This window comes from Xiphophorus maculatus, chromosome 2 (assembly GCF_002775205.1).
Source record: "Xiphophorus maculatus strain JP 163 A chromosome 2, X_maculatus-5.0-male, whole genome shotgun sequence".
Taxonomy (NCBI): domain Eukaryota; kingdom Metazoa; phylum Chordata; class Actinopteri; order Cyprinodontiformes; family Poeciliidae; genus Xiphophorus; species Xiphophorus maculatus.
In genome coordinates, this window is record NC_036444.1 from 5,474,556 (window position 1) to 5,489,340 (window position 14,785).

The 14,785-nt window shown below is 36.4% G+C and overlaps 1 protein-coding gene across 10 annotated transcripts in view; it reads right to left on the minus strand.

The window, feature by feature from the left end:
* LOC102238101 (pleckstrin homology domain-containing family A member 5-like) overlaps nucleotides 1-14,785 on the minus strand; it is a 114,486-nt gene that overhangs the window by 45,251 nt on the left and 54,450 nt on the right. For all 10 annotated transcript variants that reach the window (XM_023343758.1, XM_023343735.1, XM_023343715.1 and 7 more), the window contains one exon: nucleotides 7,004-7,087. In XM_023343758.1, the coding sequence (XP_023199526.1) occupies nucleotides 7,004-7,087 (84 nt within the window). The remainder of the gene's footprint in view (nucleotides 1-7,003; nucleotides 7,088-14,785) is intronic.

Consider the following 14,785-nt stretch of genomic DNA (forward strand, 5'->3'; position numbering starts at 1 on the left):
GAGATTTGATCACTGCCTCATAAATCTGAGTATTACAAACACCGAAGACAGTTTTCTCACTTCATCGCCTATGAAATTGAATAACACATCTGGAAACGTAGAAAAGCCATAGTGTGACTAATGCTCTCTTGAGGTGAAATGCACACATTTTCAATCAGCGCTCTGACTCAGAAAGACAAGAGCGCCTGAAATTTGACTTCTGGTCTCGCTGCAGTGAACGAGTTCTGAATATTTCCTACGCCGCCGTGACAGACGAAGCTCAAAGCGGTCCAGGAATCGATGACGTGTAGACGTGCGCTCAAACACTGACACTCGGGGAGGGCTGCAGGGAGTGGACGGCCTGTTGTCCGCAGAGGTCCGGCTCTATTTGATGTTCTATTTGGCACCAAGCCACAACTCGGCTGCGAGCAGCGGATAATTAGTTTGGACCTCATAATCAATCTTCGTGCAGTGAGGCTGAAAAGAAGGGAGTGTGTCAAACAGATATGAGCTGGCAAATGATAACAGGCCGACTGAGATCAATGATTACTGTTAAAATGCTGATATGCAGCCTTAAGGTTGTTTTCTATTAAAGTTTATTGGTATATATTTATATAAATATGTTATGTTGTGCTGTTTTTGACTGTTTGTGGTTACAGTGGCAACCAGTAACTCAGTCTGTCCGTTTTTTCTGTTGCCGTCTGTAACAGTGGTATGTATGCATACTACATACATGCCACATTCTGACTTTTGATCTCAGAAGATTAAAGTCAGTTTTTTTTATTCAGTGGGTGCAATCATCTTTTGTAGGTATGTATTAGGATCAGAAGCTTGTTTTCTTTTCAAGTATTATATTTTAAGGCATAATATTTGACTGACATCAATGATTATCATTAAAATTCTGGCAGCTTTAAGCATTTACTATAACAAGCAGACTATTTTATGTATACAAATGAAATAAAATGGTTAAATTAAATCATCAATATAGCTGCTTTTTAGTTTTAAAATATGACAAATTACTTAAAATTAATCATATCTGCAGCATAATTGCACTACTAATGTAAATGGTGTAAAGAGTATTTATCACACATTGTATTGTCTTTTCAAACAATGTTAGAAAATTTATTTATTAATTAAATTAAATTAAATTTTATTTTGAGCAAGGAAAATGTCAGAGAAGACAAAGTTTATTAAATTCTATTCCTAATTAAATGTTAATCGATTTTCATTTTGCAACAAAACTCAGTGGGGCAAAAATAATTTGAGTTAAATATGTTTAACTTTAACTCTTCTTTATCTTGCATTCATGCAGATGTTAAGACTGATAAAAAAGTGAGCTAATAAAGAAAAATCTCAAATACAAAGTACATTGCTTTTATAAGTCCATTTACATATTTTTCCTGTTTTTGCTTTTTTTAACATACCTAAATACTTCAGATCGCGAAACAGATTTCATTACCAGAAAAAAATAAGATTGAGTTTCTGGGTAGCTGAGTTAGTAGAGCAGGCGCTTTAAATCACTGTTTTCTGGTTGACGCAGTTATTTCCTGTTACCAGCATAAACCCACAATGCAAATGGCTGCAGTGCTACTCTTTTGTTTTTGTTTGTAATACATGTTCATCCGCTAGGGGCACTGTTATGCGAGCAGTATGTGTTTTTGCGTTTATACTTCTGCTCTAGTCGTCAGTTCGTGTGTTGTACTTGGCAGAATAAAAGGGTGCAAAGAAACAAGTTATTTTTACTGACTAACAGCAGTGCAGGAAAGCATTAGCTGCAGCAAAATACCGCGGGTAACAGTCATCGTTAGTTGTTTACTATGGCTGTAAGTCAACAACAGAGGTAATGAACCTTAAAGTGAAGCTGAAAACAGCATGCAAAGTTCATTCCTCAATAATGGCTTCTTTCACAAATGAGCAAATAGACATTTGTTATTTTACCTGCAAGAGAGCAGCCTGGTCAAGTTGTCACTCTTTATTTAATAGAAACGGTACAAAATGTGTTAATTTTGAAAGAAATCACGATATAAATCAGTAATTGTAAAATTAATGTCAATGTTTTGAATTAGTTTAAGATATAACTCTTGGAAATATATATTCATCCTCTTAAAATAGCAAAAATATGGACTTAAGAGTTTCATTGCGATATTTTGGGGTGCTACTGTGATAACAATAAAGATTATGATTAAAAAATAGTTATTTTTTTAGATTACCGTATAGCTATGACTCCATGAAGAGGCATTTGTAGCATCACAAACAAAATACTGTCTTTATAAGAAATATTCCCATTTGAAACAGACTTCTTCAGGGAACATCGATGCACAGTAGCTGCATTTAATTATATTTATTTTGAATTTATGGATGTTTACTGATGTTCTCGTGTGAAGAAAATAGTAAAAATAAAATTTCTGACAGTACTGAACGTTTTCTGTTTATTTAAGATCATTAACTGAAATTTATTAAGACAACAATAAATCAAAATTCTTATTATAAGAATTTTTTCACAATAAATTATAAACAAGAGGACAAATACCTGCCTCTTTCTGAGCCTGTGCATCAAATCAAGATAGTGGAACCAACATATAAGTAATAAAGTGTTAGATCTTTGTTTGGTGAAAGTGTGAGTCCAAAAACTGTGTGGCCCGGTTCTGCTGCTGCAGAAGTTGGGCGATCTGAGCCCACTGGGGGGAAACAGTGAACTGACTCGCTGAGAGTGCATTTTTAAATGAACACACAGCACTTTCAACTTTCAAAGAGGTGAGGGTGCTTTTAAGCACATCTGTGCAATGCAAAACTGGACTTTTATCTTTTTAATGAAGAAAGCAAGGCAAGCACATTCTGGTTGTGTGTGAGTACACAGATTTCATGGTGTCAGAGCCCATTTAGCTTTGAGACAGAACCTCCACACACTCTAGAATAAATCCTACTAATTTTACGCAGCTTATGAAAACTGGTCAAAGAAAAACAAGAAAACCAAATGGTTACTGACACCAAAAAAAACAACAAAATGGCTCCAAAGCGTTTTTTATGTTAAAGTGTAATGCAAATAAAATGGAATAGATAATAAAGCCTGGAAATACAAATATTTCTCTTTTTTCTATTCTTCTTCTATGCTTATCCTGACCTGGAAATACTTCAGTCAAGACTTTTCCAGGTTGAGTATAAACCCCAGTAAAATGAAAATAGTGTTTCAGATAATCTCCTTTCAGAGTGATTCAAGGGGTACGGTGGCCCAGAAAGGTCAACAAAATGCAAAAGCCACAACGCAACAACAAAATTACAAAACAACAACAAAAAGCCACAAGTGAAGTTATGCTAAAATCAAAGCTATGCTAGCAACTATATTATAAATTCCTTTAAACATAAAATGAAATTATGCTAAAGTAGAACTTGTACAAAAGTGGATTTGTGCTGTTTTAGCATTATAGCTATTTTAGCATAATGCTAAAATGGAACTTATGCTAAAACGTAAGTTATGCTAACAGGTTTACCATAAATTACATTTTAGCATAAAATGGAATTTATGACAAAACAGAATTCAGAAAAAAATGAATTTATGCTAAAATGAAAGTTTTGCTAGCAAGTTTACTACAGCTTCCATTTTAGCATCACAACCATTTTACCATAATTTCCTTCGTGGTTTTTGAAGCTGTGTTGTTGCGCTACATTGTTGCATTGTGTGTGTGTGTGTGTGTATTTTTGTTGTTGTTTTTGCATTGTGGCTTTTGCATTTAGTTGACTCTTCAGGGTTTCCGTACATTGCAGCCTGAACCTTCAAGAACAGAAGATTAAAGGGAGTTCACAAGGTTAAGGTTTCAGACAGTCTGTCTAACAAAGTGAACATTTAACTATGTGTACCACAGAGTGCTTTAGGACAATAATATTTAATCTCTTTAATCTTATTTCAAAACAAGCCTTGCTTTGTTTGAACTCAATGAAATAGAAGAGAAGTTTTGCCTTTTAAACGAGCAACAAAACACTTTAATTTAAAATAAGGTTTCCCTAATTATAAAACATGCATTTCAGAAAAACTAAATAACCATCCTTCTGTGCCTAGTGTATAAGAAACCCTAGAGTAAAAACACAAATTTGTGCAGATAAAAAGGTGAACCTTACAAAATGTTATGGTGCAAATACAACCAAAGGACATCAGGCATCTCAGTATCATTAAAAATGATTGCTCAGACACAGATTTGTCCAAATTTATTTACATGAAGACAGTAAGTCAGATTGGGAAGGTAACAAAAGAACTAAATTCTGTTGCAGCTGAACACAGTAAATATCTAAACAACAACTCTAAACCCACCCGTTTATTATTTGAACCATAAAAAATGGAATATAAATCAACATATTTGATTATTTTAACGATGGCACTAGACAAAATGTAATGTCTGTTACTGGCTTTCACAACTGTTGACCGTATGATGTGTTTACATCACATGTTTATATAATGTAAAGCATTTTGAACAGCCTTGTTGCTGAAATGCACTACACAAATAAACTTGACCAATTGATTGGTGAAACCCTTGATCCCACCACACCTGCACTATTCAGAACAGAAGTTTATCAAAAATAATAGTCATATTTCAAAGACACCTAAAGACTTTTTAAAATCCTCTAAATCCTCTCATGTGGCATGTTTTTTTCAACATGTTTCAATATGTGTTGTGTGTGACTCAATTCCAGCAGTAACACACTTCAAATTATTGATCTAAAATGATCTCAGAGTAAACATGTTTTACACCTGCCTTAAATCAATAGTGTTTGTTAGCAGGTACTTGATCATGCAGACCACTAAAGATAGACAAAGACATAAACAATGATGGCAGCAGAATGCTTCGAGTGGCATTTACAGAGGTGGGGGAAGTCATGTCAATAACAACCTGATAGATCAAGTATACATCAGACCCGCGGTATGTGTGAGGGTTAGGGATCACAACCGCCTGCAAATAGCTAATATCAGCAAATACTTAAGACTCCGTCTAAAAAGGTTTATATGAAAAAAATAAATAAAAAAATAAAAGATGAGAAGAATAAAATATATGAAACATCCCACACCGGTCTCAGTTTGGACCGTTTCCCTTTCTCGTATGACACCGCCATCTTTATTTATCTATCAACTAGCTCTCCTTAAGGATGCCCAGCGGCTCCCTCTGCTGGATGGGAGCCGAACTACAACTAAAAAAAAAATCTAAGAAAATGTTTTCAGTTAATCAATCGAAATTTATTTTACTCTAATAAACTATTAATTGACAACTAATGTTAAGTCGATTAATTGTCGACTAATGAAGGCAAGTAGACGGGTTCAAATGATGTTGATGAATATATCGGTGAATAATGTAGCTTTTTGTTCGTTTGTGTCTCACAATAACAACAGCAGCAACATGTGGTCATGCTGTTAAATGAGTAGAAAGTGTGGCACAGATGTCCAAAACATTAAAAGCTTAAAACATTTGTTTCTACCAAACTGCCATTGTCAATTTTGTTTTATTAGTTTGACAACATAATAGAAACCAGACTCTGCTTCTTGTTCCTTTAGCTGTTAAACACTAACGGCTCTTTGTCTCCTCAGATCTGCTGCTGAAACTAATCTGGGTTGTCCTGAATTATTCATACTTCCTATTAGCTGTACAGTCCTGCTTTTAGTGTCGAGGATATCTTGAGATGGACTGAATTGATGTCTTTCTTTATGCTGAATAAGACAAGTTTGAATCACAATACAGAGCTGAGATGAAGATTTGTATTTGGGATGTATTTAAAAGCAAGAGAAGATTAAGCAGAGGTTTTAAGGCAGGGATTTTTATCCATGTGACATGCAAATCTGCCTTTAGCTCTAATTACTTATCCTAGACAAAGACTTCTCTCTAATTTCTTTTTCTTTTCCAAAAAACTAAACATAAATTAATTCATATTTCTTTCTTAAATCAATGTATATTCCCTAATTTTTGTAGACTATTTAAAGATATGCATCCAGTTTCTAAGTTAGACGTCATCTTCACTCGTGTGTTGTATTTCTTGGTGTGAAAAACAGCAGAGACGTGAGAGCAACACAGCGAGGAGAGGAATGTGACGAGAAAGTGCAGCAAGACAAGCTTCTATCTCTGAACAAAATGCTTTCTAGTGGATATTAGAGGTAATAAAAAACACCAAACAATTATTTCAGCTTGTTTTCTGATCTCTAAACTGAATGTAAAAATGTCTGACTTTTTTTTTTTTTTAGCTCATCACAATAGGTGATATGTTTTAGGATTGTGGAAGATCGACTATGACAAGGACTTCCTGGGTACTGAGCAGAGCTGATGAACATTGCACAACATTAAACTGAGACGCTTGAGTGCATGATTAAAGCAATCACTAATGGCAGTGTGGGTTGTGATGCAAACAGTTGGGTAAGTGTATGGCAAGTACGCCTACAATTTCAAACAGAAAAGCATGTTGGGGCTAAATCTTGGAGGAACAGCTGCGTTTTTTCATTATTGGACATCCTAAAAAGTGCTGTTTACCGTCGATCAGCAGGTTAAATAGTTACAAGTAAGCAAACAAGGAATACTGATAATTCCTCAGGTGGACATGCACCTAGTTTAGTCTGACATATTTAAAGAGTAAGATGGCTGTTTCATGTGCAGGCATGTGCAAGAGAAAAGTAGCAGAGATAATAAAACAACGAAGTTTTGTTTAAAATGTGAATGAATGCATTCCCAACATCTGTAAATACACGAGACGAGAAATTTTAAAGTGTTTGTTATTCGTTTCAAGATTAGAAATCCTGACTAGTTATGCAACAGATAAAATCTGAGATGAGCGTCTAAGAAAGTTATCTTTTTATACCGTTTTCTTGGAAATTTGATTGTTCGCTTACATAACAGAGCGTGCATTGACTGAACATAAAGGGTAGAACTGCAAATAGAAAATAACTTGGGAACATCTTGTGCAATGTTTTCGACATTTCCAGAGTTTCTCCAGCATTTCGTAGAGCTAAAAAAATGTAACCCAGCAGCATTCTGACAGCAGTAAACAACACACTCACTGTTCGTTGACAACAAAGATGCAGTTGTCTTGGGAGGGTAAGCCTGAGACGGGATGTTTGCAGGTCACCTTCCGCTCATTGTGGCTAAAGAGGAAAAGAAAGAAGGAATTAATTATTCAATAACGCATAAACAAGCTTGACACTAACATGCAATCCATTTTCAGGAATATGTTTGAATGGTTTGTGTTTAGGTCAAGCTGCTGTGGGGGTATTGATGATGCTTCCCGACAATTACAGCCATCCAAACTCATTTCCACCCTGACATAATTATAACTCTATGCTACAGACAGCTGGCCTGTCAGTGGTGGCCCTTCATGAAAGCTGCCATTCTATATTTTATGTAATTTCAACAAATTTACTGAATTCACATATATAAGGTGAGATAAGATGTGATGTGAGGATGTGTATTACAGCTGTGTTTGAATAATTTAGCCCAAATTTACCAGTTTATGTATTACGATGTTCTAGGGCTGGACAACAAATCAATAACAATATATATCGCGATAGACACGTGATCAGTATCAACAGATAATATGTCTGATAAAATATTCAGTAATTTCACTGAACTCTGATCCAGAACTGCACAGCATTCTGGGAGATGTAGGCAGAGTTGAATTAAACTGACACAATATTCTCTCGTTTTGTGGAGCCAGGGTGACGACCTTTGACATAAGGCAGCTAGCCATCTTGTCCACGTCAAATTGAACACAGTTTCCAGCAAAGGAATCGTAGCTGTGGATGTGGAAACAATGGACAACCCACAGCAGCAATTTTTCCACCCTCTTTTCTTCACCAGCACCAATTATTCCTGATTAAATTTTACTTTAATCAACCTTCCAGACCTCCCAAATCTTCTGGTTCTGGTTCTGCTCTGCATCCACAGAACCAGAACCAAATATGGAGAAGCAGCATTCAGCTTTCGTGCACCACAAATCTGGAACAAACTTCCAGAAAACTGCAAAACAGATGAAACACTGAGACTAAAAAAAATAAATAAAAATCAAGACTAAAATCCATCTGTTTAGAGTTGAATTTGAACCACAATAAATGAAACATTGACCAACATATTTGGTGATTGCTCTCAAAAAAATGTAATGTCTGTTCAATTGTTGACTGCAGTGTTTTCTTTATAACTTTGCAATTTTACTTTTATTATGTAAAGTACTTTGTACTGCCTCACTGCTGAAATGTGCTACACAAATAAATTCGATTAACTGATTATTATTTAGTAATCGTGACTTAAATTCACAGTTTATGCATTCTCTGGAATTTATTAGTTTCTCATCTAAAAATTACATGTTGTGATGAGTAAGATGAAGATTCACAGGTTCACAAGCAGACTGAATCATTTCTACAGTAATAATCAAACAGGTGTAAAGGTATAGGCATAAGTCTACTCCATGTTAAAGCTACTTCTCTTCCAACATGGTGAATGGTTACTCAGTTTTATATTTTATTTTTTCTGTGATATTCAAAAGCAAGTCAAGCTGCAGTCCAAAAATAACAATTTTTAAACGTTGGGTTCTTGAAAAAAAGCAAATACCAAAGATGAAATGGGGGTTTTAGTTTCAGTTCGGCCTGGATAGCGGCAGCCTCCAAACTTCTGCTCTATAATTATTGGAGGCACTGTTGGCAGCAGAGCACACTGTGCGGTCTTGGGGCAGACCAATGGCACCAAACGTCTCCAGTATCCTTTCCACATGCCTATACAACCCTGCACACATATGCTGGTAAAGATTTATGAGGCAAAGGGAAGGCCTGGATATACAGAATATTTCCATGCCATACTCTGAGATGTTAAATACAACTCTATAAAAGTATTTCCAGCAATTAATCCATTCCAAAAATTTTATTTTTCATGTATTTTTGAAACCTTTTTACAAATAATTCACTAAATTACCACAACACAAAGCATAAACAAAGGCCTATACTCACACAGGTTCAACCACAACATTATAGCATTAAGGGAGCATTCGAACCAGCCATGTTTAGTCTGCTTTAATCAAACTCTAGTTTGTTTGTTAAGAAAGTGAAGTTTGTTTGGAAACTGACAAAAAAAAGCAAACTCAGCGTTGGCCTCGGTTCAGTTGAAGTCTCGGATTCTGGAGCTGTTTGGATTCATATATGAACGCCAAGCGGACCGGATTCCGGCCTTAAAGCAGAAAGCCGACTACACCGCAGGGCATTCTGGGTAAACACAACCAAAGCAAAGGGGAGAGTCCAACACTAAAGGAGGAAATGTCTCACAGCCTTTTACCAAAGAGTAGAGAGAAATCCTACAACTGCTAAAATCTAACGCTACTCCATTTTTGATTACATTTAGGGAAGAATGAAGTTCCACTCAGTGACTTCTTCAGAGGTTTTTATATCATTTCCTTCCGTGGTTCTTGGTGCAGCGCCATCACAGGCGAGGAGGTGAACACGTTTTTCAATCGTTTTGGTTTGTTTAACATAGTGCAATGTGAAAGTGAACCACAGCAGCTGAACATGTAACAAATGTTGAAATTTTGGCCCCTAATTGAACTGATTCTATCAGGTGTGAAAACATTTTAACTAATTTACAAAACTGTTTAATTAATAAGTATTTTTGTATTAAAATTGAATAACAATGAGCAGTTAGTTGGTTAAGCTCACTGTGAATGATTAGACAGTTTTAGCTTTTGATTTGGCTCGCTAAGTGGTGAAATCCCTAAGGGTCTGAATGATGGTACTGTGTCTATGTTTTCTTAATTTACAACCTTATGAAAGCCAAGTCAATGAAAGGCCACTATTCAGGCTTTGACTTGTGACAGCTCTAAAATGAAGCCCAAGTTGCTCTGCTTTTCTTGTGTAGTGAACAATCTTAAGAGGCTTTCAGTTGCAATGTGACAATTGCCCCACTGAGCACTGAATGGTATTATTTCCAGTGGCTTGTGACATGCTATGACAGCCTGAAATGCTTCACATGTTGCTCTGCAAGCCCCGACATCATCAGCTGTAAAGCCTTTTACGCTCTGAAGGGCTCCACGGTGAGAAGAAAACCACCATGAACCATGTAAACAAGCATCCAGGCTGACATGGAGGCCAAACAGAGAAAAAGCTTTGGGTATTTTACTTTAAAGGACTTTATACATAAAAACCAGGCAATTTCCAAACATTGATAACACCCAGGTCTGTCACATTAAACAATAAATCAATTAATCACATAACAAATTAAAACCAGCTCAATCATTTCCAATTGCATGATTTATTGTTCTACCGAAACTGGTCTTAAGTCCGGTGCTTTGGTCTCAGCTATCCTTTTTTTTTTACAGCAACTTCATAATTAATGTTATTTGTTGTTTTTGTTTATTTATTTGACTAAATATTCATTAGGATTTAAAGTTTATTGATCTTTGAGCATGTGCTTTTGCAATTTTATGGTTATATTACCATTATTTTACTTGAAAATTGTCTCAAAATAACACCTAATTGAAATTCAAGCATTTTAAAGGATTTCAAGCACAAGTACAGACTTTGTTTTTTAATTTAGTCGCTCAGTGTTGGAAATGTTTCTGCCATTTAGGGGAGGCTCTCTTTGTTAAATCTGCTTATATCGATTAAAGTTAATCGTATGTCCGCATCAATTTTGTTGGCGGAAGTGCCGTTGCCCCCAGTACCAGGCCTGTTTGGGGTATTGGGGGTTAAACAGGCCAGCTGGAAAATCCATGAATACCATGACTGTCTTTGAAATAAAGCTACAAAGACAGTCAAAATTTCACCTTCAAACTGAAAGCTCTTAAATCACTACAATAAGAAAACCGTCCTGTCAAAACCTAATGCAGACATGCCAACTATTGCATGACAGGTCAAGCTCTTTACAGCACACCTTTATATACAGACGCTATTTCAGAGGGTCCTATAAGATCCAAACACCAAGTATGTGATGTGAAGGGCAGTGAGTTCTTGAAGCTCAGAGGAAAACATGGGGCTGCATATGTAACCTTGGGACCTCGTATGGGGGCTAACATTGGGAGGCTGCTTTTATGAAAATGGTCTAAATTTTGCGACAAAATATAAAAGTTACCAAAACGTGTTCTGGTGTTTAGTGACAAATTTTTCTGACATTTTGTATTTATATATTTACTAAATGGCACCCTGAGGTGGTGAGCACTTTTTAGTGTAATCGCTTTGTCTTAAAGGTGACCTATTATGCTTGCTTGAACAGGTAGGATTGTTCAATGGTCTCTGCAAAACATGCTCATTAAACTTTTTGTACAAAATCATTACTAGGTAATGAAGTGGAGTCTCCTCCACAACCAACAAGGTCGCAGCAAGTGTTTTCTGGATGGTAAATAAACAACAAAACACTTGACTTTTCCTGCAGCCATTTTATAGCGCATAAAGCAGTAATACCAGTTGACCAAACATGCTGGAGCTCTGCTTTGGTTGCTAGGTAACGGTGCAGTACTCTTCTAACATGCCTTAACAATTGCGAGGTTTCTGAAACGGCTCATTTTCCACACACCAAAAAACATTAACTTATTGCCTAAAAAGGGCTGTGTGTGTTTTAAGCAGTTGGGCTGTTTTCAGAAGAAGTGGGGCCCCAAATGGAAGCATAAAAACATGCAAAATATGAATTTTGCCTAATGGGTCCCCTTTAAGATACATACTGGACTCACATTAAATATTTTTATATAACTTGCAGCTAATTTTAGGCTCAAACACACTTTATAATAGCCATACATGGTCTGGAGGATGTGGTCTGAGGAGTCCAGATTTGTACAGCCAGAGAAGAACATGGTACCATTTTATTTCCTTTGGCTGAGGAGAAGAACATTGTTTCTCTGTTTAGGTTGAAAACTTCTCTTTACCTTCCTAGATGAAGTTGTTGTTTCTTGGGGTGGAAATGGGTTAGGGGAACCAGAGAGTTCCCTCTCTGTTGACCTCAAATGTACAGAAGTGGTAACACAGGGAGGGGGAGCCACAGCCGACCACCCTGCAGCGTTGGAGGGGTTGGGCAGTTTTCTGGCGCTGTCCACAATAATTAGCCGTGAGCTGCAGTAATAAAGAGCTTAAGGTCTGGGGGTCAGTTCAGCACTCTACAGGGTAAGCTTTTATTACTCTGAGTGGGTCTTTGATCCTTCGCACCCCTTTAGCTGCGGCGTAACCACAATAAACTGAGGCTCTCTAAGAAGGATCCATACATAACAGAAAGGAAGAATGGCCTCTATGAGTTTTGGCAACATAAGACTGGACTTGAATTTTAAGATTCATTCAACATCCCAGTGTTCAACAAAAACAAAACTTGATCTGTTTTTCAGGTTCAAAAGTAAATTAGGGATCAGGAAATTAGAAGCAAAGGGGATTCCGAAGAAATCCTTAAATTATTAAACAAAAGATATATATTTAGGCAAAGTTGGAAATTAGAGCCAACTGGTCAAATCAGGTCAAATTTATGCATAAATTTGATCAAAAGAAAAGCAACAGGAGTTTTGTTTCCATTACAAAGGAACACAAGTCTTTGTCCAGTTTCTGGATATATCGAAAACATTTTTTTGCAAATGCGGTATTTCCATTAAATAAGGAATTAAATTAAAATCATACGTGAATAAGTTTATTCATGTGATAAGTCATTAGAAAACATCTTTCTGCTGTTTTCTTTGTAGTAACATCTGGATGCTGATTATGTGACCCATGCGATGAGAAAAAAGGGTCTCCATTGCAGTTTTGCCAAAAACGTATACAATTTTTTTTTTTCTAAATTTACATGTTTTTATTTAGCAAATTTATTTTCGAAATGTCAAATTCCTCACTTATGTGGTCAATGGAAATGAAGCTAGTGGTGCGTTTAAAACTCAAACAGAGCAGTTTTCAGTCTCTACTGCTGACCTGTAGAGGGCAGCGATGTGCTCGAGTCGCCAGTGGACTACAGTGAATGTCCTCACCAATAATGTATAATCGTCCCATGTAACTCCTGCAGTGAAGCAGTTGATAAGAACCCACAAACTTCCTCAAGCTGAGCCAAACCATGAACCTTAAGTTATACTGCTGCTTTTCAACGAGAAGCTAAAAAGAAAAGGAAATTTGCGATTTACGTGACTGGCTAGCTTTGGACAAAAGAAACCAGTGAATGTTTTGTTCCCAATTGCCTTTGTACGGTGGCCGACAGGTGCAAATGCGCAGCAAAAGAGAAAACATGCAAACAAAAAAGAAGACACCCCCGAATGAAATGCAGCAAACAAAAAGAGAGACGCAAACACCCCCGAATGAAATGCAGCAAATAAAAAGAGAGACGCAAACACCCCCGAATGAAATGCAGCAAATAAAAAGAGAGACGCAAACACCCCCGAATGAAATGCAGCAAACATAAAGTGTTGAAAACGGAAGTGCTCCAGACCACTAGGGGGAGTCAAAGAAAATAGTATTCATTTCTATGGGACCAGATGCAAGATTCAGAGAAAGAAATTTGAAAGAAAGTAAAGGTATCTCTCTGAATCTTGCATCTGGAAAGTGTGATTATTGTGAGAAGTCTGAAACAATAGAGCATGTTATTTTAGAGTGTTGTAAGTATGAAGAAGAGAGAAGATGCATGCTGAGAGAGTGTGTAGGTATTAAAGAAAGGTTTAATTTAATAGAATTTTTGAGGAGAGATTTCGGGAGTAGACATATTCAAATAATTATTCGGTATCTTAAAAAAACAAAGCTATTTCATAGGATATGAGTAGAGCAAGTTGGGTGTGAATGTGTAAAGAATATCAAAGAGGGGTATATAAAGTTATAAGCAAGTTGGATAATATAAGCAGGTGTGTATGTGTGGGGGTATGTTTAATCAGGAGTTAATGGAGGGAAAAGGTAGAAAGTGAAAGTTTATAGACCATCTCGAACCACACTCCATACTGGTAAGTGGCGGTAATGCTACTGTAAGTTTGTTGCCAACCGCCAATAAATACCAAGAAGAAGAAGAAGAAGAATCTTGCATCTGGTCCCATAGAAATGAATACTATTTTCTTTGACTCCCCCTAGTGGTCTGGAGCACTTCCGTTTTCAACACTTTTTGTTTGCTGCATTTCATTCGGGGGTGTTTGCGTCTCTCTTTTTATTTGCTGCATTTCATTCGGGGGTGTTTGCGTCTCTCTTTTTGTTTGCTGCATTTCATTCGGGGGTGTTTGCGTCTCTCTTTTTGTTTGCTGCATTTCATTCGGGGGTGTTTGCGTCTCTCTTTTTATTTGCTGCATTTCATTCGGGGGTGTTTGCGTCTCTCTTTTTATTTGCTGCATTTCATTCGGGGGTGTCTTCTTTTTTGTTTGCATGTTTTCTCTTTTGCTGCGCATTTGCACCTGTCGGCCACCGTACCTTTGTCCTGTATTAAGAACCTATGATTAAAAGGTAATTTCCAATAATCTGGTAACATCTACTGTTGGGTAATATGTTTACATGACACACATAAACAACAGCAGCAATTTATACTCAGAGTAAATTGAGCTTAAGAGATCGAAAATTCCCATAAGTCAGCTGCAAAATAAATGGAAACATGGCTTACTCTTAAAAGTTTGAGAAATTTAAAATTTTATTTTTTTACAACATTTAATTCCAAAGAAAAATAAATGTGGTTAAACAGTTTAGGAAATGGTTTGTTTACAAGTAAAAATTGAAGTAACTTGGGTCCAAATAGCAACAATAAATTTGGTGAGAAAATGAATTGATCTTTTCATATTATCATAAATAAATAACCATAAGAATTTTTATAACTTGTGTCTGAATGTCTGTCTAAAACAAAACTTGAAACAAACCTTTCTTTGTCCTAAAACACAAATCTTTATC